The sequence below is a fragment of the Leucoraja erinacea genome, chromosome 17 (assembly GCF_028641065.1).
Source record: "Leucoraja erinacea ecotype New England chromosome 17, Leri_hhj_1, whole genome shotgun sequence".
NCBI classification, from domain to species: Eukaryota; Metazoa; Chordata; class Chondrichthyes; order Rajiformes; family Rajidae; genus Leucoraja; species Leucoraja erinaceus.
Window position 1 is genome coordinate 38,364,053 of NC_073393.1, and position 24,181 is coordinate 38,388,233.

At 44.9% G+C, this 24,181-nt stretch overlaps 1 protein-coding gene across 2 annotated transcripts in view; it reads left to right on the forward strand.

Annotated features, from left to right (window-relative positions):
- Positions 1-7,490: 7,490 nt before the first annotated feature.
- piezo1 (piezo-type mechanosensitive ion channel component 1) overlaps positions 7,491-24,181 on the forward strand; it is a 278,272-nt gene continuing 261,581 nt past the window's right edge. The window contains exon 1 of one of the 2 annotated variants that reach the window (XM_055649000.1): positions 7,491-7,838. In XM_055649000.1, the coding sequence (XP_055504975.1) occupies positions 7,775-7,838 (64 nt within the window). In that variant the 5' untranslated portion in view covers positions 7,491-7,774. The remainder of the gene's footprint in view (positions 7,839-24,181) is intronic. The other variant, XM_055649001.1, reaches the window with a different exon arrangement.

Sequence of the window (24,181 nt, forward strand, 5' to 3'; positions counted from 1 at the left end):
TTGAATTCTGAAATTTGAGATAACTACTCGTATTAGCTGTATGTTCTGTTGTTCTGCCTGTTTTATGATGTCTTGCTTATTTTTTTCTGTACAGCACTTTGGTCAGCTTTGGTTGTTTTTTAAGGTGCTTAACAAATAAAGTTATTATTATTATTATTATTATTACATAACATTGAATTCTGAAATTTGAGGTAACTACATGAGCCTCGCCTCCCCCTTCTACTTCCACTCCCTCCCCTGTGCCCCACCTGGACTCGCACCTATTTCTTCCCTTCCCTTCTCCTTCCACCAACATTCCATCCTCTAGTTTCACAATTTACAATCCCTTTAATCCTTCCGTGGGCTTTGTCTAATCATCTGCCTATCAAATAACCCTCCTCACCTGTGTCAGACTATTAACTGCTGGCCTTTGTCCTGGCCCTCCTCTCTTCCACCTTTCAGTTGAACAAGTGTCCCAACCTGAAATGTTACCTATCCATGTTCTCCAGTAGCTGCCTGACCTGCTGAGCGACACCAGCTCTCTGTGTCTTTTGGAAAGCTACGAGGCCATCTACCCAGGTGAACAAAACACAAAGGCTGGATATATTTTCTAAATGGTGAGAAGAGACTTGATTTAAACCTGGACATTTTTTCAGGACTTAACAGGCCACATATAGGGAGGATGTTTCAATAGACAATAGGTGCAGGAGGGGGCCATCCGGCCCTTCGAGCCAACACCGCCATTCAATGTGTTCATGGCTGATCATCCCCAATCAGTACCCCATTCCTACCTTCTCCCCACATCCCCTGACTCCGCTATTTTTAAGAGCCCTCTCTAGCTCTCTCTTGAAAGCCTCCACTGCCCTCTGAGGCAGAGAATTCCACAGACTCATCACTCTCTGAGAAAAAGTGTTTCCTCGTCTCCGTTCTAAATGGTTTACTCCTTATTCTTAAACTGGCCCCTGGTTCTGGATTCCCCCAACATCGGGAACATGTTTCCTGCCTCTAGCATGTCCAAACCCTTAACAATCTTATATGTTTCAATGAGATACCCTCTCATCCTTCTAAACTCCAGAGTGTACAAGCTCAGCTGCTCCATTCTCTCAGCATATGACAGTCCCGCCATCCCGGGAATTAGCCTTGTTGTCCAGAGTTAGGGGATCGAGAAAGATGAGGAGAAAAGGGAGTGGTGAATCTTTGAAATTATCTACCCACTGTAGCGGCTCAGTTATTGAATTCATGCAGGACAAATTAATAAAGTCCAGAATATTAACAAAATAAAGAGCAATAGAGATAATGAAGGAAAATGTCAATAAGGTAGAAGATGAGCACTATCTTAATGAATAGTAGAACAAGTTCAATGGGCCAAATGGCCTACTATTTCTGAAGTCCGAAGCCTTTGGCCAAATGGCCTACTATTTCTGAAGTCTTGAGTTTGAAGACGGGTCTCGACCCGAAACGTCGCCTATTCCTTCTCTCCATTGATGCTGCCTCACCCGCTGAGTTTCTCCAGCATTCTTTGTCTATCTTCGAATTTTCCAGCATCTGCAGTTCTTTCTTAAACACTACTATTCTATGTTTGTTTATGTCAGCCACTTGAACCATTTTCCTGGACAGCAGGCTAGGGAAGATTGTTCCATTAGTCACATGGAATGGTGGAGGTGTGGGCTGCTCCTTTGAATGATACTTCCTCATCTTGTCAAATATCTAATATTTTTCTCCCACATTTATGGGTCAAGAAAGCTCTGCCAGATTTTTCCGCTTCCTATGCTCTTCTACTTAACATATTTGCACCTCCTTTAAATTCATAATTTGTTTCTTATTTTGACCATTGTCACCCTCTTATCTGGGACCGTCAACCCTTTTGTAACTTCATTATTCGTTCCCTCCATGCTATCAGCAAATCTCAACTGTACATTTTACAAAAAGAATATCTCCATCTCTCTGCATGAATGAGCTGTAATTCTGAATCAAGCTCTTCTACATCCATTATGCTGCTTTCCTGAGCGATTTACATCCCCAAATATGATTCATTGGTAACAACATTCTCGCAATTTTTGTTGCTCTGTTCTGGGTTATAAATTCCATCACATTTATCACCAAAGTATCATTGAATATGATCAGTAATTTATCTTCATTGACCTGGTAGTTAGATTCCTCAATCTGTCATCCATTCCTCGCCAGCCCAGAGTGGAAGGAGTGTGACAGAGGGCCGGTAAGCAGACCGGCTGTGGGAGGCAGTGCAGTGCCTTGACGGTGGTTGCTGGAGTTCCTGCAGCAGTCTGGGGCTCGGCTGGACCGGGTGCCGATCCAGGAGGCTGAGCGCCTGGAACGGATGCGGCCTGCAGAGGCGGAGGTCACCATGGCTACGCTTGGCCAGGCTGGGACATTGCACCTGGTGAGACGCAGGAGGAGGCCGGCCAGGACTCACCCCACAGAGCCCAGTCCCTCCATGTACTAGAGTCTCCCAACCCCTGCAGAGTAGTTATTAAGAGGGCTGATCCGTGGGTGGTTGCTGCTGGGACGCAAGTCGGGGCCTGATCAACCCCGGCTGGGTCGCCTGAACGAGGGTGTCTGATGTTGTGAGACCCGAAACACCCGATGACCCCAGGTCACATCACTGAGGTTACGTCCCAGCGCATCTAGAAGATGCATCTTCCACACCAAACATGGCGGATCCCGCATTATATGCAAAATGAATTTCACTATGTAAGGTTGAATTGAATATGTGACAATAAATATCCATTGAACTAGTATGAAAAAACGTAATTATTTTCTTATGCACCATAGGTTGGAAATATGTATTTTTAATATCTGTTATCTTCTTTTCCAGGATCAACGTTCTATTCCACTTCAATTATAGATATAGATATAGATATGCCATTTATTGTCACTATACATGTACAGTGAAACTGAAAGCTGCTCGTACTCAGTGCATACATACAATTTAGCACAAAAAACAAGAAACAGAAAAAACAAAAAACAGAAGGGAGATGGGGGGGGGGGAATAGGTGCACAAATACTGCGGCGCTACATACATATATACATATATACAGATGGAAGTCCGTGTTGGGCGGTGTAGTCAGTGCATGTGTGAATTTGAATTTATAGTAGATATAATTCTCGGAAAGCAACTATTCCTGAGTCTGTTTGTCCTGGATTTGATGCACCTATAGCGCCTTCCAGAGGGCAACAGGTCGAACAGTCCAAACGCAGGATGGGAGCTGTCTTTGATGATCTTCTTTGCCCTGCTAAGGCAGCGGGAGGTGTAGATGTCCATCAGGGAGGGGAGAGGGCAGCCAATGATCCTCTGCACTGTCCTGGTTACCCTCTGAAGCCTCTCCCTGTCTGCCATGGTGCAGCTGCCATACCATGCTGTAATGCAGTATGTCAGCAGGCTCTCGATGGACGAGCGGTAGAAGGTCAGCAGCAGGTTAGAGTCCAGGTTGTGCTTCCTGAGGACCCTCAGGAAGTGCAGCCGCTGCTGAGCCTTCTTGATGACCGCTGGCATTATGCCATTCACGTTCCGCTTATTTTCTTTGAGTCCTCCCTAACATATTTGCTCGCTATTAATATCATTCAGTGAATGATGTCCTCCTATCCTGCCATCTACAGAAGCCACAACTACAGGCTCACTTCCATGGGCGGCCGATAACCTTATCTGACTTCACCACTTGGAGGCGTGCTTCATCTTCCTGTTGATAATGGATTAACCTCCTGTTAGTCCCAACTGATTATAAATTATCCATTACATTTTGTTCCTCCAGAATTCTTACATGGTGTTACGCTGCCCAGCCAAAAAGTCATTTGTCTTATTGCCATTTTCTATCCTAATTTGGATTCAATTGTGGGAGTAATTAAAGCACATTCCTTGTAATTGAGTGATTCAACTGGGAAGAAAATTCTGCACCATGCTGACAGTAATATGGTACTTATTTTGTTTGTTAGTTGTTTGAATTTTACCCAGGATTTATAAATTTAAGCTAGATATATTACAATTTTCATTTGCGATTTCTTTACGATCTGTCAGACAATATAAAAAAATGCTTTTCAACATCACAGAAAGAGAATAAGAACAAATTGATGACTAATTATCCTTTGGGGGACATATCAATGGGATTTTTTGACTATTGATGTAAAATTGTCTTCCTCCAGCTGAAGGAATTAAACAAAGGATTGGTTTTGGAAATGTTGGGCATCTGAAAAATAAGGACACAAAGTTCCCCTTTGATTGTTTTACAATAGACAATGAATGCGTGTCTACTGAAGCATGGTGACTCCATTCAAATTATGCTACTTGTGTCATTCATTGCTGGCAGAAAACTAAGGCAGAAACAAGGAAATGCAGATGCTGGTTTAACGTAAAAGACACAAAGTGCTGGAGTAACTTAACAATCAGGCATTATCTGTAGAGAGCATGGATACTGGTACTGACCCGACACATAGCCTCTCCGTGTTCTCCAACAAAACTAAGGCAATCAATATGTCTGGGCTCATGATAACTTGTCATAAGGTTATGTGATAGGAGCAGAATTAGGCCATTCGACCCATTAAGTCTACTCAGCCATGCAATGTATCTCTCCCTCATCGCCCCATTTTCCTGCCTTCTCCCCATAACCCCTGATACCCATACTAATCAATGGTCTGCTTTTCCCATTTTAAAGCACAAGAGCATAAGTCACAGATGCACTGACCAGGCAAGGGAACGCAGGCAGAGGTACAGCACTGAATCCCTGTCCGTAGATGAGTTCAACCTTTGACAATGGCATGTCCCCCATTGCAACAATGTCTACCCCTATCTGTAAACCCATAACTGACTACAAATGAACAACCTGAGGTTATGAAATGCAAGAAGATTTGTTTTTCTTTTTTTTGTTAAACGAAAAGTCCGAGTGTCCCCAGGCCAGCAAAATAGTGCAAGACAAACAGGAAAAGGGATACATTGAAAAGACCTCTTGTGTGTGTGTGTGTGAGGAATACACCTCTCCTGGTCCACCACTGACCAGTTTAATGCAGCACATTTCAGCATAATGAAATCTCACCCATTTTTAAATGGACCTGGTTTTGACACTAAAGTATTCTAATGCCATCAATTGAAATTACTTATTCAATATGCCCAAGTCTAAACCAAAGGAAGAATCTGCACGTTTAATAAAGCAACTGAAATATACTTTCAGCAGTTAAATCATGAGATGGTTGTATTGTCCAGGACCGACAGCCATTGCGTGATGTATGATATAGTTTAATTTAGAGATACAATGCGGAAACAGGACCTTCGGCCCACTGAACACGTGCCGACCAAGCACATTAACACAATCTACACACGCTAGGGACAATTTACATGTCTAGCAATCCAATTAACTTACAAACCTGTACGCTTTTGGAGTGTAGGAGGAAACCCACCCGGACACGGGGAGAACCTAAAAACTCCGTACAGACAGCACCTGTAGTCGGGATCGAACCCGGGTCTGTACGGTGGCAACAACTCTACCGCTATACAATGGTGTATTGTGGAATGCAGTGCCGAATCAATGAAGGTAATGTGGAACCTTCCTGAAGAGGATGAGTTAAGGCCTCGCACGGCAAAAAAAAACATGTTTTAATAGATGTAGCATCTTTAATGCGGTCACACAGAGTGACACTAGAGAATTGAAGGAGCATCTCGCAGAGTTAGCCATGGTCATCGAGACGGCTCCCGCTCCTTGTGCCTCGGCAGCTGAAGGCAACTTTTGCGATTTTCATAGCCATGGGTTGCAGAACACTGGGAATATTTGAGAAGCTGACTTTGGAGAAATGTCAAGATTTTGGGCAGGGCCGCATAAGGGTGCGGTCAATAGGGTGGGGGGCAAAGCAGTAGAGTGATTTCAAAATAAAGATGAGATCTTTAAATTAAATATAATAGAAAACAATGGCAATTATAAGCAGGGAATGTTAACTGTAAGGCGTTGCTGTACAGAAAGCCACTGCACAGCGAATACTGAGGATGATGTGATTTGGAATAAGGACGAAGCCAACAGATTTGGATGTGATGTTTAGGAAGGAACTGCAGATCGAAGGTAGATACAAATGCTGGGGAGACTCAGCGGGTGAGGCGAAGGAAATAGGCAACGTTTCGAGACGAACCCCTTTGGATGTGATCTTGTTTACACAGTCTGCGATTAGGAGAATTGTTTATAAGCCCGAAGAAGGGTCACCCATTCCTTCTCTCCAGAGATGCTGCCTGTCCCGCTGAGTTACTCCAGCTTAGACAAAAGTGCTGGAGAAACTCGGCGGGTGCAGCAGCATCTATGGAGCGAAGGAAATAGGCAACGTTTCGGGCCCGAAACGTTGTCTATTTCCTTCGCTCCACAGATGCTGCTGCACCCGCTGAGTTTCTCCAGCACTTTTGTCTACCCTTCGATTTTCCAGCATCTGCAGTTCCTTCTTAAACACGAGTTACTCCAGCTTATTGTGTCCATTTTCGGTTTTAAACCAGCATCTTACACATGGTCGGAAGTGCGTGTGTGTGTACATTGAAAAGCCTACAGGATGTGAGCGGGTTGATGTGCTATTATACCAGACTGATTCCTGGGATGTCAGGACTGTCTTATGAAGAAAGACTGGATAGACTTGGTTTATACTCTCTAGAATTTAGGAGATTGAGAGGGGATCTTATAGAAACTTACAAAATTCTTAAGGGGTTGGACAGGCTGCAGGAAGATTGTTCCCGATGTTAGTGAAGTCCAGGACAAGGGGTCACAGCTTAAGGATAAGGGGGAAATCCTTTAAAACCGAGATGAGAAGAACTTTTTTCACACAGAGAGTGGTGAATCTCTGGAACTCTCTGCCACAGAGGGTAGTTGAGGCCAGTTCATTGGCTATATTTAAGAGGGAGTTAGATGTGGCTCTTGTGGCTAAGGGGATCAGGGGGTATGGAGAGAAGGCAGGTACGGGATACTGAGTTGGATGATCAGCCATGATCATATTGAATGGCGGTGCAGGCTCGAAGGGCCGAATGGCCTACTCCTGCACCTAATTTCTATGTTTCTATTCACAACTATAAGGGAAGACCATCTAAAGGGGGGATGCAAGGGGAAGCTGTTCCTAGTTCAGTTGGCAGTACTTTGGTCTGAGATGTATTTGAAAGAAACGAGTCGTTCTCTCAGTAGGTGGCGATATCATTTCAAAGTGGAAACCTATCTAACATCTGTCAGGCTTTCCTGTCAAGGGAGTCATAAATGAGGCAGCAGCTACGTTTGACGTAAGTGGCGTTCCCTGTGTTTCACAGAAGTTGCACATTTCTGCAGCATTTTAGAAGCGCCAATCCTGGCTGAACACAATCAGCCGAGCAAGTTACTGAACAGTAAATGCGAGTTGCTTGCCCCGGACTTTGTTGGCAACCACCGAGAAGAACAAGCCGGGCAGAGAGAGGTTTGGACCGAGCGAGCAGGGGGCGAGGTGAGCGGGCTCAGTAGACCCGCCCCCGGTGCTGGACGAGCCAGGGCGGGGAGGGGCTGGGGCTGGGCTGGGCTGGGCTCTCCTGAGCCAGCCACACAAAGTTTGTCAACTGCTCCTCACTTCTTCCCCCACGATGGGAGATGCAGAGAGCGGGAGTGCCCGTTGACGTGTGTAAGCCGCGGTGTGGGTTTGATGTGAGCAGTCGGCGGGACTGTGTGGATGAAGCGAGCCGACACACGTGTTGGCGCTGCCCGGCGCCCTGGGCGATGACAGCCGAGCCCGAGTGAGAGGAGCCCTTCACAGCGGCGATGACTTTGGCCGCGGTCTCCTGACTGGTGCGGGGTGGACAGTCGGCGGGATGGAGGTGCAGGTGATGTGCTGCCTGTGCTACTGGCTGCTGCTGCCGCTCTCCCTCTTGGCGGGTGAGTGAGTACCGAGCCTCCTCCTGCTGCAAGCTGGAGGAAAGTTGTCCGCGCACCAACTAACTTTTTCCACTGATGTCACCACGTGCCCCCTCTCGGGAATGCAAGAAGCGTTTCATTTAAAAGCGCACATTTCAGCTTCTTTCCCCTTCCTTAACCCCTGCGCTCCCGTCACGACAAGTAAGCAGTTAGCTAAACTCTCTTTGTTTAAGAGGGAACTGCAGATGCTGGAGAATCGAAGGTTACACAAAAAAGCTGGAGAAACTCAGCGGGTGCAGCAGCATCTAGGGAGCGAAGGAAATAGGCTACGTTTCGGGCCGAAACGTTGCCTATTTCCTTCGCTCCATAGATGCTGCTGCACCCGCTGAGTTTCTCCAGCTTTTTGTGTAACCTTAGCTAAACTCTCTTGTTCATTTCAAAAATACACTCGATACACATCATTAGGTAGTCTTTCTGTTGACTGGTCAGCGCGCAACAAAAATGTTTCACTGTACCTTCAAGTTTGTGGGTATGTTGTTGGTCTAATAGAAAGCAGGGGTTTAATCCGTGTGTTCTGTGAATTCAAGGTAACCCCATGGTCCCTGAAATACTCTCCTCTCTCTAACTTTACCACGAATGGTGCTGGAATCGCACTATTGTCTCCCCCCTTTAATATGCAGTACCTATTTATAAGCTGAGTGTATATTTGTATCTCTCTACACATCACCGTCTATATCTCTCGTTTCCCTTATCCCTAACCAGTCTGAAGAATGGTCTCGACCCGAGACATCACCCCATTCCGTCTCTCCAGAGATGCTGCCTGTCCCGCTGAGTAACTCCCAGCTTTTTGTGTATATTCGGTTTAAACCAGCAAACGTTCCTTCCTAGTTTGGGGATGATCAACCATGATCACATTGAATGGCGGTGCTAGCTCGAAGGGCCGAATGGCCTACTCCTGCACCTATTGTCTATTGTCCATTACTCCTAATGCAGTCATTCCAGTTGGCATTTTGGGGTACGTGCAAGTAAGAGGGTGGTATGAGATGCCATAATGCTTTCGTGGGACCAATACCCTCTCAACCAGGGTAGATTTGTGCTGCAACGTTTTATGTAAAGTTCGGCTGTGACACAGTATGTTCAGATGTTGACAGAGGATCATTGTGAAAGTATGGAGCACCGGTTTTAGTCTGAGGTCGACAGTAATATTTCATCTATGGTTGCGTGAAGAGCCTTCACTCCAGCGGCCACCTGTGATTATACATTTACAATAGGAAAACGTCCTATTTTAATCCTGCTGTCATATTTGTCCTTGCCGTCTCGGAGCAAAGGTATGCTTTCTGATATAGTGCTACACTGTAACTTTCATAGATGATCGGAGTTTATCTCCTATGTTAATCAGGCATCACAGCCTGATGTGACTGCTGCAGAAGATGCACTAGCATCCGTTCTTTATTTGTTCCATGTATTTCCCACCTTTCCCCTACATGTTTAAGTCATTTGTTTTCGTGGTGGAAACGGTGACTGAATCGCATGGCTGTGTTAAGAAGTTGAATTAACAGGCCTGTGTGTCGCTGAATCACCCAGGAATTTTGGACTCTAATTCCCTCATTGTGGGCTCATGGAACCAATGATTCAAATGAGTGTCAGCATTTCCTTTAAAAAAATAATGGATATTAGAAACTCTTATTATGGATTTTGTATCTGTGTTACATTAGTATCTATGGTGAATGCAAAATATAATAAAACTGTCAAGATAAAATAATATTCTTCATATGTGAAGGAATAAATTAACTGCAGTTTAGGAGAAATACGTGAAGTGTGCTTGGAGGTGGTTTAAACTGGAAGAACCTGCCATCGGAAACAAATGCATTCAATTAACATTTAAATCACTCCAATCTTGCTTTTGTTGAATAATATGTGAGCAGTTTCAGCAGACTTTTTATAACATTGATATCAATAACTCAAAATCTTAAATATAAAACCAACTTGTTAGGTTATTATTGGTATTCAGAATTATTTGCACTTGCAAATGCATTGCATTAAAAGCTTTTCACAAGTTATATTATGCAGTAATTCATGGTTAAGTGGTTACAATTTTCCTTTAAATCAAAAGGCTCTGAGTGCAGGTTACTCATCAATAACCAGAACACACTGATCTAGGCTGGTCCTCCAGCACGGCATTATGGGGGTACTCAGCATCTTTAGCAGGTGTCTATAACTAAAGGGCAGAGGTTTAAGGTCGTGGGTGGGAGATTGAGGGGATTTGAGGAAGAGTTTTTGTTTTCACACAAAGGGCAACGTAAATTATTCATTTTCTGCCTTCTGTAAGAGCAGTTACCAACCAAACTGTGGTACATCCAGACAGAATGCTTTCTGTACAATACATCTGGCATGGATGAGTTGGGCTAAGATATTGTTCTTGGTTTATTATTGTCATATATAACAAGATACAATACAAAACTTTTGCTTGTGTGCTATCAAACCAAATTATACTTTACACAACAAAGTGCAACAAAGTGCATGCGTGCGGTACAACAGGTGGCGCTAAACGCAAAGCACCAAGGTCCAGAATATAGCGTTTTAACATTGCAGTGTGACACTTACAGAGAAAACATACCAGCTCTTCATTGAGGTAGGTTGGAAGATCGGAACTGCACCCGAGCTTATGGGAGGACAAATCAGTAGGCTGATAGCAATGGGGTGGGGAAACTGAGTTTGGTGAAATGTGTTTTCAAACATTTGTATCTGAGGCTCAACAGGATTGGGAGGAAGAGCAAATGATCAGGGCGAAAATAGTCCTCCATTATGTTGGCAGTTTTCCCAAGGCAGCGTGAAGTGTACATGGAGTTGATTGGAAGGGAATGGGACAAGGCTGGGAGAATTGGGAAGAGTGTTTGGAGACATGCTGAACCTTCTTGGTCTTCTGAGGAAGTTGAGGCATTTGGTCTGCTGTTTGGCAATCACTTCCAGGCAAAGGGCCTCTGATTCTGACATATGATTCTAGCATTAAAAGGATCTTTGAAATGAAGACCTCAAATCTGGCAAAAAAAAACCATGGACTATCCCTGCTTTCCTGAATTAGCTCAAGGTAATGGAAATATATAAACAATGATGTCTCTGCAGAATCCTCCAACTGCACTGGAAGTATAAGTGAACCAATGTTCGTGTCTTCACCCAGCCAATATTCCTGCAGTTGAGGTTCTAGTTATATTTGGTTGTCTCCTGTGGGCAGGCCACATAGTTTGCCAGACTCCCAGAACAGACTTTCTATTTTCAGCTCTGTCAAAGTGAATGATTATCAGGGAAATGGAGGAAAACAGTCATTGATGTTGTCAAAGATTCTGGGGGAAAATTTGCAACATCCTTCCCAACTTTTGTGAACTCCTGGCCAGTAACTACTCAAAGTAGAGGAGCTTTTGGGGGAAGGCGCAATGAATGTCTCAAATCCATGTTTTGGGAACATGCCCTGTGTAAACAGTATAAGGAGTACCCCACCTCACAAACTATTACCCATCCATTCCATCAACCACCTCCTCCTCCTCTTCCTTCTTTGGAAAGGTACAGTTTGCATTTTGCCTCGTACTGCATGGAGACAAGTAATCCTCAATCCTGAGGGACTCTCTCAAAGTTTTGTATAATTTGGCATTTTGTTAGTACCCATATTTAAGAGCCAGGCCAAGGGCGTCATTTTAATCTGCCCGTAACAAACAAGATCCAGTTTGATTCAAATCTGGTACTTTTATCCTTTACCCGATTTACACTTTAATGAGGGTGTTAGCACAGACCATTTGTGTATGTGTTTTTGTGGGTCCTCTGCAATTGCATTGTCAGTAAGTAGTTATTCAAGTGCTCTGCTGATTGTGGCTTATTTCCAATTGGTTTCCACCTTCCTTCCCAACCTTACCCGGTTTGCCAAATGATTAAATTGAGTTCTGGATTCATAGAGCAGCAGAGCATATAAACTGGCCGTTTAGTCCAACTAGTCCATGCAGACCATGATGCCTCCCCAGGCAAATCCCAGTTACCTCCTGCATTACACCCTATCTCCCTCAACTTCTTTTCTAGCCAGGAACCTGGCTGAATACCTTTATAATCGTTGACATTGCGTCTGCATCTACAACCTTCTCTAGTAGCTTGTTCCGTGTACCCTAAGAGGGAAAACGTGCCCCTCAGATCTCTGTTACATTTCTCCTCTCTGTCCTTCAACCTTTGCCCCATTTAGTTTTAGACTCACCTGCCCTGGGAAAATAACATATGATGAGCGTTTGATGGTACAGGTACTGGGCCTGTACTCGCTGGAGTTTGGAAGAATGAGGGGGGACTTCATTGAAAAGTACCAAATAGTGAAAAGCTTGGATAGAGTGGATGTGGAGAGGATGTTTCCACTAGCGGGAGAGTCTGGGACTAGAGGGCACAGCCTCAGAATTAAAGGATGTTCTTTTATGAAGGAGATTTTTCAGAGGAGGAATTTCTTAAAGCAGAGGGTGTGGAATTCTTTGCCACAGAAGGCTGTGGAGGCGAAGTCAATGGATATTTTTAAGGCAGAGAAAGATAGATTCTTGATTAGTATGGGGTTATGGGGAGAAGGCAGGAGACTGGGGTTAGGAGGGAGCAATAGGTCAGCCATGATTGAATTGTGGAGTAGACTTGATGGGCTGAATGGCCTAATTCTGCTTCTATCACTTATGACAATATGATTCTGACTATATACTGTATATGTGTCCGTCATAATCTGATAAACCTCCATAAGTCACCCCTCGTCTTCTGAGAACAAACCCAGCCTATCCAATCCCTTGATTTTGGGCGACATCCTGGCGAATCCCTTCTTCACTTTTCCAAACGCAACCACATCTTTCCTGCACTACAGCGACCAGAAAAATATTCAAAGTGCGGCCTAACCAATGATTTGTACTGATGGCACCACAATTCTAATACTCAATGTCTTCTATGAAAACAAGTATGTCAAATGCTGCCTTTGCTATCTTGTGTTACCATTTTCAGGGAACGTTGAACTTTCACACCAACGTCTCTGTACATCAGGTTTATGACATAGCCTGCCAGTATTTGACATCCCAAAGTGCTGTACATTATACTGGTTTGGATTCAGTTTCATCTCCCAGCCCTCTGCCTAATGGTACAGCTGATTTATGTCCCTCTGAACCCGAAGACAACCTTTGCCATCTACACCTTTGTTACGTTCTTTGGTGCTTTGAACATTGCTACGGCACAATGCTACTTGGCACGCAGCCTTAGGGTTTTATCTAAGATTCACTTCAATGATCAATGAAAATACGTTGCAGTAGAAAGTTGTACTTTGAAGATTTCTGTTAAAACTCAGTAATAAATCTTTTATTGGTCTCTAACTTGGCCATGTGTATTACCAAAGATAGACACAAAATGCTGGAGTAACTCAGCGGGACTGAAAAAGGGTCTCGACCCGAAATGTCACCCATTCCTTCTCTCTAGAGATGCTGCATGTCCCACTGAGTTACTCCAGCATTTTGTGCCTATCTTCGGTTTAAACCAGCATCTGCAGTTCCTTCCTACACAATATGTATTACCAGTTCTATGTACTTATTGAAGGGAGTTGTGATTGCTTCATCATTGTAGAATTGTCAAATATCAATTCGGGGATATCCTGAAAGAAAGTATACTGTAGCTGTGACCCAGAAAGTGCTAATATCCATCTTATCTGATTTGAATTAATAAAGGACAATTAATCTGACTGCTTTGAGGGAAATTTTACAGCCTTAAAAGTTGTGATAAATAACTTATTTGAGAATGTTTATTAGTGCCTCGTGTACCGAGGTACAGTGGAAAATCGATCTATCTAAACAGCAGCTATACCATGCATAAATACAACTACGTCAAACTCAAGTATGATAAATAGAGCAAAAGGGAAGATGCAGAGTGTAGAATATAGTTCTCAACATTGTAGTGCACCAGTTTCTTGTGCAAAGTCCAGTACCCACAATGGGGTAGAACTGAATCTGACAGTTTCCCAACTTATGGAAAGACCTTTCAGAAGCCTGATAACAGGGGAAGAGATTGTTCCTGAGTCTGGCGGTGCGCGCTTTCAAGCTTCTGCGCCTTCTGTCAGACGGGAGCAGGGAGAAGAAGGAAAGGCCGGGGTGGGACAGGTTTTTGATTGTGTTGGTTGCTTTACCCAGGCAGTGAGAAGTGGAAGTGAAGTCAGTTAGGAAGTCTGGTCTGTGTGATAGACTGGGCCACATCTACAACGCTGCAATTTCCTGCGATCTTGGGTAGAGCTGTTCCCAAGCTGTGATGCGGCGTTCTATGGCGTATCTGTAGAAGTTTGCAAGAGTCACTGGAAACATGCTGAATCTCCTTATTCCCCTCATGTTAGTGTGCTGCCCTGGCTATTGGATCAATGATCAATGCAGTTGGTTCGCAACAGATCATTGATGATATTAATGCCAAGGAACTTGACGTACTCGACCATTTCCACGTCTGCCCCATTGATGGTGATTGGGGCATATACTCCACCATGCTTCCTCAACTCAATGCCGAGGTCTATCTTCTTGCTGACATTGAGGAAGAGGTTATCGTCCTGAACCATGTCACTAAGTTCTCTATCTCCTTCCTGTCCTCCATCTTGCCTTTGTTCATGACTCAGCCCACCACAGTGCTGTCGTTTTCAGCTGCCAGACCTGACTTCTTAGTCCAGGAGTTTGGAGATGAGTTTGCATAAGATTATTTTTTTTAACTTCAAAATATACTTTATTGGAGAAATAAATATATCCAATACATGATCCTTACAAGACTCCATCCAACATTCTCGGGGGCTATACATTCAATACTGTTTACACAAATTACACAAATGTAACCCCCAACCATTGCCACTCATGTGGCCCACTGGCGTGGAATCCCTTCTGCTATTTTGAGGGGCGTCTCCACCACACCCTGCCCCCCCATGTCCAACAGCGGAAGGAACCTAGACTGTGGTGCCCCCCCACCAAGCCTTGGCGTTGGCTGCACCGAGCTTCAGTGCGTCCCTCAGCACGTACTCCTGCAGTCTGCAGCGGGCCAGTCGGCAACATTCCCCCACAGACATCTCGCTCCGCTGGGTGGTGAGCAACGCTCGGGCAGACCAAAGAGCGTCTTTCACCGAGTTGATGACCCTCCAGCAGCACTCGATGTCAGTCTCTGAATGTGTCCCTGGGAACAGTCCGTAAATCACAGAGTCCTCTGTGACGGAGCTGTTCGGAATAAATCGTGTCAGGGACCCTTGCAAACCTCTTTAGATTCGCTTTGTAAATCCACACTTTGCGAAGAGGTGGGCAACCGTCTCCTCTACATAGCAGCCGTCCCGATGGCAGTGTGCGCTGGCAGTGAGGTTCCGACGGTGCAGGAAGGATGTGACTGGGAGGGCTCCCCTCACCGCCAGCCAAGCCAGGTCTTGGTGCTTGTTGGTGAGTTCTGGCGATGATGCATTTTGCCAGACAAGCTGGGCAGTCTGCTCTGGGAACCACGCCACCGGATCCATCGAGTCCTTTCCCTGCAAGGACATTCCATGCTGACCACTGCCCGATGGACTTGTGGTCAAAGGTGTTGGTCCGGAAGAACCATTCCACCAACGACAGATGGTGCGGCAATATCCAGCTGGCTGGCACATTGCGTGGCATCTGCGCCAGGCCCATCCTTCGCAACACCGGGGACAGGTAGAACCTCAGCAGGTCGTGACACTTGGTGCCCACGTGCCTTGGCTCTACGCTCCGGCCTGCTGCAGCCACACACGAAGGTGGCCATCAGGGTGAGGGAGACGTTGGGCACGCTTTTACCCCCGTTGTCTGCCGACTTGTACATTGTGGCCCGTCGTGTTGAAGGTCTAAACTATAGTCAATAAATAGGAGGCTCACACAGAAGCCCTCGTTGTCCACGTGTTTCAGAGATGCGCTTAGATGGTGTCTGCTGTGGACCTGTTTATTTGTTTTGAGATGTGTAAAATTGACAGGGCATGTTAAGACATGGTTCTGTTTTACCGTATGTGGAATTTTCAGAGTCTGGTCTGCTGTTGACAGAACATCCCTGGTTATTTTAATAAGTACAGATGCAGTTTACTGATAACAGGCTCCTGAAAGGTTCTTTAGTAGAAGCTCGAGAGTGAGTTTTCTGTTTATCTTTTCAGTTGGAGATTACTGCAGAGAGCAGTGATAATTGTAAAAAAAATAGTAGAATATAATTTAGAAACGTAGGAAGGAACTGCAGATGCTGGTTTTTTTAAACCAAAAATAGACACAAATAGCTGGAGTAACTCAACGGGTCAGACAGCATCTCTGGAGAAAAGGAATGGGTGACATTTCGTGTCAAGACCTCCTTCAGACAGTCTGAAGTCAGCATGAAGAATGGTCTCCACCCGAAAGGTCACCCGTTCCTTTTCCCAGAGATGCTGCCTGACCTGCTTGGCTACTCCAGCTTCTTTGGGTCTATAATTTAGAAGTATTGGATTGGATAAATTCTTCAAAAAATAATATTAAAAAAGCTGTGAAACAGGTTTGTCTAGATGGCTCCAGTGAAGGGCTAACACCAGCACAAGTCACCAGCAGAATACGTTTTGTGTCTTTGAGTGATTTGATCAAAAGGACACAAAGTACTGGAGCAGGTCAGGCAGCAACTCTGGAGAACATGGACAAGTGACTATTCGGGTCGGGACCCTTATACAGACTGGTCATCCCATTCACAGCCATTGCTCTTTATAAATTAATAATAGTCATTTATTTGGGTGGAGCCACGGACTCTGTTCTTTAATCTGTCCAGACATAGCCAGAGTGATACCAGTACTGCTTTCGTCACTGATGTTCATGCAGTCTCCTCTGTCCTCTCCAATGCAGTGAGTATCTGATTTCCTCATTGACTAACAATCCAATTTTTCCCCATCCTCGTCATCCCTCGCATGAGGTTATCCTCTCCAAAACCTGCATATACTTTTAATATGTTTGAAGGAACTGCAGATGCTGCTTTAGATTCAGATTCAGATTCAATTTAATTGTCATTGTCAGTGTACAGTACAGAGACAACGAAATGCATTTAGCATCTCCCTTGAAGAGCGACATAGCAAACGATTTGAATAAATAATAATAAGTGTCCGGGGGGGGGGGTGATTGGCAGTCACCGAGGTACAGTGTTGAGTAATGTAACAGCCGCAGGGAAGAAGCTGTTCCTGGACATGCTGGTCCAGCAACGGAGAGACCTGTAGCGCCTCCCGGATGGTATGAGGGTAAACAGTCTGGTTGGGGTGAGAGCAGTCCTTGGCGATGCTGAGCGCCCTCCGGACAGCGCTTGCTTTGGACAGACTCAATGGAGGGGAGCGAGGAACCGGTGATGCATTGGGCAATTTTCACCACCCTCTGCAATGCCTTCCGGTCGGAGACAGAGCAGTTGCCATACCATACTGTGATGCAGTTGGTAAGGATGCTCTCGATGGTGCAGCGGTAGACGTTCACCAGGATCTGAGGAGACAGATGAACCTTCTTCAGTCTCCTCAGTCCATTTAAACCAATGATAGACACTGAAGAAGGGTCACGACCCGAAACGTCACCCATTCCTTCTCTCCACAGATGCTGCTTGTCCCGCTGAGTTATGGGCGTCACTCACATGAGCCTGTCCCACTTAGGCGACTCTTTAGGCGCCTACAGGAGACTATACGGTCACCACATGTTTGCGAGTAGTCATTGGGGAGTCGCCTTCGTGGTCGCGAGGAGTTCCCGCATTCTCGGAACTAGTCGCGGCTTAATTCTGGTCGCTTTGTTGTAAAATTAGCGGCGACCAGAATTAAGCCGCGAGTAGTTCTGAGAATGCGGGAACTATTGGAGGGTAGAGAGTAGCAAGAATTCTCGTGCTGTAGGTGCAGTGGTAGTGGGTCGCCAGATGGTCGAAGGGTTTGTCGTAGGTTGTCGTCGGTGCTGATCGGTGAATTTCATTGGCTCATTGGGGGAAAAAAACCGTAAACAGTAGTTTTCAGAAGGATAACCGACCGGTAATGTTAATGTCCGCCGAGCTTCACAGCCGTGTATCTCTGGCTTCTCCAAAGTTGCCTCCACTCCTTCTCCCCGCCGTCTCCCCCCATCTTTTTAAGGACCTATGGGACCCTACCCGTACACTGTTTTTCACCATCATAAGTACAACCTCAACCTTCCTGTTCATCGTGGTGTGTGTCTGTATCACATTGGCTTTGCACCGTATTAATTTCACTCAGACAGCGCCCCCCCCCTGCTTGCCCTGTCCCTGGCCTGCATAACTGGCTGGTGCAGGAAGCGGTGTGTGTGTGTGTGTGTGTGTGTTCCACTCTGACAGTCACCGTTCCAGCCGCTGGTTTTTCAGTGACCTGCTACGACGTGACAGTCATCGGCAGTTGCCTGAAAATCGCCTAAACAAATCACCTAAGTGGGACAGGCCCATTACTCCAGTTTTTTGGTCTATACTTTTAATATACCTTTCCAAACACAGAAACAATTCTAGTCTGAAGAAGGGTTTTGGCCCGAAACGTTGCCTATTTCCTTCGCTCCATAGATGCTGCTGGACCCGCTGAGTTTCTCCAGCTTTTTTGTGTACCTCCTAGTCCATTGTTGCTTAGTTAAGGCAAACTCTGATAGGCAGCATCATTTTTGATTGCTCATCGCATGAGAAAAATAAATGAGAAGGCTTTATAATTTGTTAGGTAGCAATAATATGAATGGACTAAACTGGTTATTGTATTTTAAACCCTTAGACCTGTATATTTCTCAGATTACATAGATGCTTTTCTTTGTTCATTCTGCTTGGTTCTGATAGCTCATCAACGGCTGGCAAATGGAGGTTATTTGTGTGATTGCCGCTTGTTTGCACATTTTGATGAACACAGTATCTTTGGTTTCATTCCAATTTGCTGTATGTGTCTGGAAAGATAAGAGAGTGAAAGGCCTAGCCTGCTGAGTAAATCTTTCACAAGTTTATCCTTCCGACTTGGGGAAATTCCACAATTGTTGGCAACTGGATTGCTTTGGTGGAGGGGGGGGGGGGGGGACAGAGGAAAAACACAGGGACTGGACAACCTGATGCTTGTCACTTTGCACTCTAACTTCTTGAAGTTTTCTTATGGACGAATTAGACTTAAGTTTTCTTATGGAAGAATTTGATGTGTTCTGCCATCATCCTATACTGTGGTAGACAATGGCCTATATGATTTGTAGGTGGGGTAGGAAAGAACTGCAGATGCTGGTTTATATCGACGATAGACACAAAACGCTGGAATAACTTGGTGGGGCAGGCGGCATCTCTGGAGCAAGGGTCTGCAGATGCAGGTTTAAACCAAAAATAGACACAAATAGCTGGAGTAACTCAACGGGACAGGCGGCATCTCTGGAGAGAAGGAATGGGTGACGTTTTGGGTCGAGAGCCTTCTTCAGATTATATAATTTGTTCTCTTAATTATTCAAAGCCAAGGGCCCACTAATTTGGTGAGGCCTCGGCACAGAATCACTGAATTTTGTTCTACGATATCTGATGTCCTTCTATTTTCATGATGATGGGGTTGGTGCCAAGTCTGTGCTGCAGTTTGTAAAGGTTTGCTTGACCTTTTCAAGTTAGTCAAGAATATAACTTTGGCAGAAGAGAATTAGAATTGTACAGTTATCTTGCTTAAATGAAACCAATTGAATAAATATCTAAATTAAATTTATTCAACGAACTAATGACAAAGGCGGGTGTAAAAAACTTCAATTTTGTCAGGAAATTCAGGATTTTTCTCCACTTTCTGGGAGGTAAAGAATACTCTTCGTATTAAATGTGTAGGATGGATCTGCAGATGCTGGTTTAAACTGAAGATAGATACAAAAAGCTGGAGTAACTCACCTATTCCTTCTCTCCAGTGATGCTGCCTGACCCGCTGAGTTACTCCGGCTTTTTGTGTCACTCTGCATATCAACTTTGTTTCCATCCATAAAAACCCATTCTTACTCCGAGTGACCAAATGCTGACGTGCATTGGTGCCTCTCGTTTGAACTCCACCAGGGAGTACAATAGGGGGCTGAGGAGGCAACCCTGGGGGCGATCCTGTGCTCAGGGTGAGGGACTTCGATGTGTTCCCTCCCATCTTGACTACCTGGGGCCTGGCGGTGAGAAAGTCCAGGAGGCACACAGGGAGGTGTTTGATCCCCAACAGCTTCCCGGCCAGTCTGGTGGGGACTTCGTGTTGAAGGCTGACTGTCGTTGTGCAATAAAGGGAGGTCATGGCAGAATAAAGGGGAGGTCATTTAAGACTGAGGTGAGAAAAAAACGTTTTCACCCAGAGAGTTGTGAATTTATGGAATTCCCTGCCACAGAGGGCAGCGGAGGCCAAGTCACTGGATGGATTTAAGAGAGAGTTAGATAGAGCTCTAGGGGCTAGTGGAGTCAAGGGATATGGGGAGAAGGCAGGCATGGGTTATTGATAGGGGATGATCAGCCATGATGGCGGTGCTGGCTCGAAGGGCCGAATGGCCTCCTCCTGCACCTTCCATGTTTCTATGCTGAGGTTCTTAGCACAAAAACAACATTCTGCAAATGCTGGAGATCTGAAATAAACGGGAGACAGTGCAGCAGATCAGGTAGCATTTATGGAGAGAGAAATAGTTAACAAATTGATTGGAAGGTCATCACTCTGAAATATCATCTGTTTCTTCACAGATGCTGGGCCAACCTCTTTTCAGGAATTTTCTTTGTCTTTTTTAATCCATGCATTACCTCAGCATTTGTTGATAATCTCTCATATATCAATAATCTCGTGTCTTTAATAAGTTTCTGTAAGAAAGCAAGATGACCACATTTTTCCCTCAGCCCTCCCAGATACCTTCCTCTCCGTTCCAGCATTGAAGTATATTTCTAACGAGATTTCTAATATTTAATGTTGCCTCTCAACGTTAAAGGACATTCCCCCACAGATGCTGCCTGACCTGCTGAGTTCCTCCAGCACTTTGTCTTTTGCTCACAATTCCAGCATCTGCAGTTTCCTATGTCTCCAAGTCAAAGTATTAAATCAGATTGGAATCTTCTGTGAATTGTGACAGAACAATAAGTCAAGTCAAGTCAAGTTTATTTGTCACATACACATACGAGATGTGCAGTGAAATGAAAGTGGCAATACTGGGAAAAGGTTATAAATATGTTACGAGGTTGATGTGTAGGAAGGAACAGCAGATGGTGGTTTAAACCGAAGATAGACACAAAAGGCTGGAGTAACTCAGCGGGTCAGACAGTATCTCTGGAGAAAAGGAATAGGTGACGTTTCGGGTGGAGACCCTTCTTCTGACTGATGAGATTGATGAGTTATTTTTATTGAAGTCATAATTTAGAAAGTCTTATTATCAGTTTTGAAATCTGAAGTTGTTTCGTTGTTAATGTCTGTGCTGGGTCTATATTCTCTGAATGTAACTTTCTTGTAATGACTGCTTCAGTGTTTCTGAAACAGATTGATCAGCTGAAGTGGTGGCTTCCTGTGGGAGGATGGTCTTCCTGTCCTGCCAGTTGTGATGCAACTCTGGTGCTAAAGGAAGTTGTGTAGGCAGCATCTTACCAGAATGCATATCACTTTGTGAAAGCGTGTAGATTGAAGGATCTTCTAAGGCTTGTGTCTGTGTCTGTGTTGATGTCTAGAAAACAAACGCTGAAGAGCAATATCAACTGGAAACGTAACTTCCTGTAGCACTAGTTGGTAGCAGAAGAATTGAGGTGGGTGTTGGGTAATCCAGCAGGTTAGTGGATTACCCAACAGATCCAATAGTGCAATGTGCAATGATAATCAAACTAAAACAAGAGGACACAGATAATATGAGACGGTTGATGGATCGATTTATTATCAGCGCAGGGAAAATTAATGCAAATACATGAATGAGGGTTTTTAGAAATAATGGATGCATGTAGCATTCTTGACAAGTGAAGGGATTAATTATACAAATAAAAATTAAATAGATGGCTATGAACTAATATCCATTATGGATGCAGGATGACCAAGGTTGGCAATTAAACGTTCCAGCATATTTGACTTTTAGAAGAGAGCCAGGATGGAAAAGATTGAGCATTGCAGATATAAAACATTTACAGATTCAGATTCAATTTTAATTGTCATTGTCAGTGTACAGTACAGAGACAACGAAATGCAGCGCAGTAATTGATGAGAAGGCATATAATTGCCTTCATAGATTGGGGCATTGAGTATAAAAATGAGGAAGTGATGCCGTTGAGAGAAACATTTTTCACACAGAGAGTGGTGAATCTGTGGAACTCTCTGCCACAGAAGGTAGTTGAGGCCAGTTCATTGGCTATATTTAAGAGGGAGTTAGATGTGGCCCTTGTGGCTAAAGGTATCAGGGGGTATGGAGAGAAGGCAGGTACAGGATACTGAGTTGGATGCTCAGCCATGATCATATTGAATGGCGGTGCAGGCTCGAAGGGCCGAATGGCCTACTCCTGCACCTATTTTCTATGTTTCTATGTTGCTTTATAGGGCTTTGGTTCGGCGACATTTGGAGTATTGCATGCGGTATTGCTTGCTCTATTGCAGCAAGGATGTGGACGCTTTGGAAAGAGTGCAGAGGAGGTTTACCAGAATGATGTCTGCATTAAAGGGTAGAAGCCACAGGGAGAGGTTGGACAGACATGGATTGTTTTCACTGGAATGGCGGAAGTTGCAGGGAGACTTGATAGAAGTATATAGAATTATAGATAGGGAAGATAGTCAGAATTATTTTTCAGGATGGAAATATCAAATATTAGATGGTGCAGTGTTAAGATGAGAGGGGCAAAGTTTAAAGATGTGCGGGATACATTTTATACAGAGGATGGCGAGTGCCTGGAATGCGTTGCCAGGGGTGGTGGAGTGGAGAGATACGATTGGGGTATTTCAAAGACTTTTGGATGACCGATTGGATCTACATGGAATGGAGGGATATGGATTGTGTGTAGGCAGATAAGGGTTGATCGTAGCATCATGTTTGGTCCAGACATTGTTTCTGGAAGGGCCTGTTCTTGTGGTGTATTGTTCTATGTTGTAAAGGAATCACTTTGGATGGTAATGAGAAACAACAAAGGGGAAAGTTGGTGGGAGGTGTTTGTGGGCTCCCAAACCATACGAGTGCTGTAGGGCAAACAGTGAATCAGGAATTTGGACCTCCGACATTTTCACCACCTGCAGCGAGATCCCACCACTGGCCACATCTTCCCGTCTCCTCCCCTTTATGCTTTCCGTGGAGACCGTTGCCTCCGTAACTCCTTGGCCAATTCATCTCTTCCCACCCAGACCACCCCCTCCCCCCCCCCTGGTACTTTCCCTTGCAGGAAATGCTACACTTGTCGCTTTACCTCCCCCCTCGACTCCATCCAAGGACCCAAACAGTCTTTCCAGGTGAGGCAGAGGTTCACCTGCTCCTCCTCCAAAACTCAGCTACCGCATCCGCTGTCGTAGGTGTCACCTTCTCTACATCGGCGAATCCAAGCATAGGCTCGGAGACCGCTTTGCCCAACACTTCCGCACAGTCCGTACGTCAACTCCCTCTCCCATTCTGAATCTGACCTTTCTGTCCTTTGCCTCCTCCATTGCCAGAGTGAGGCCCAGCGTAAATTGGAGAAACACACCACATATTTTGCTTGGGAAGTCTACACCCCAGCGGTATGAACATTGACTTCTCAAATTTCAGGTAGTCCTCGCTCCCCTTCCCCTCCCCTCCCCAGCTCTCCCACAAAGCCTACTGTCTAAGCCTCTTCCTTTCTTTTTCCCGCCACCCCCCGACATCAGTCTGAAGAAGGGTCTCGACCCGAAACATCGTCTACTGCTTTTCTCCCTAGATGCTGCCTCACCCGCTGAGTTACTCCAGCATTTTTTGTCTACGTCAGGAATTTGGAGATTTGCACAACAACTGCAGCAATCAAGAAGAATTATAATCCATATTTTGACTGGACAAACTAAATTAGTAGTAACAATATGAAGGACAAAGGGCAGATTGTGTGAGAGAGAGTTTTCTAGATCAGTGAGGATAAGGACCAAAGAGATTACAGGCTATTTAAGATGCAGTGGGGAAGCATAGCGTAATAATCTTGTAGTTAAGTGACATTAAGGGAAGAGACAATGAAGAGTTACTGTAAAGCTCCAATAATATGGCATGTAGAAACAAGGAACTGCAGATTTACAATAAAGGATGCAAAGTCTACACTAAGGGTCCACCTTCACTAAGGAGGACATAAACAATCTTCCTGATGTACTAGTGGCCAAAGGATCTGGGGTGAGGGAAGGACTGAAGGAAATCCACATTAGGCAGGAAATGGTGTTGGGTAGAATGATAGGCCTGAAGGCTGATAAATCCCCAGGGTCTGATAGTGCGCATCCCAGGGTACTT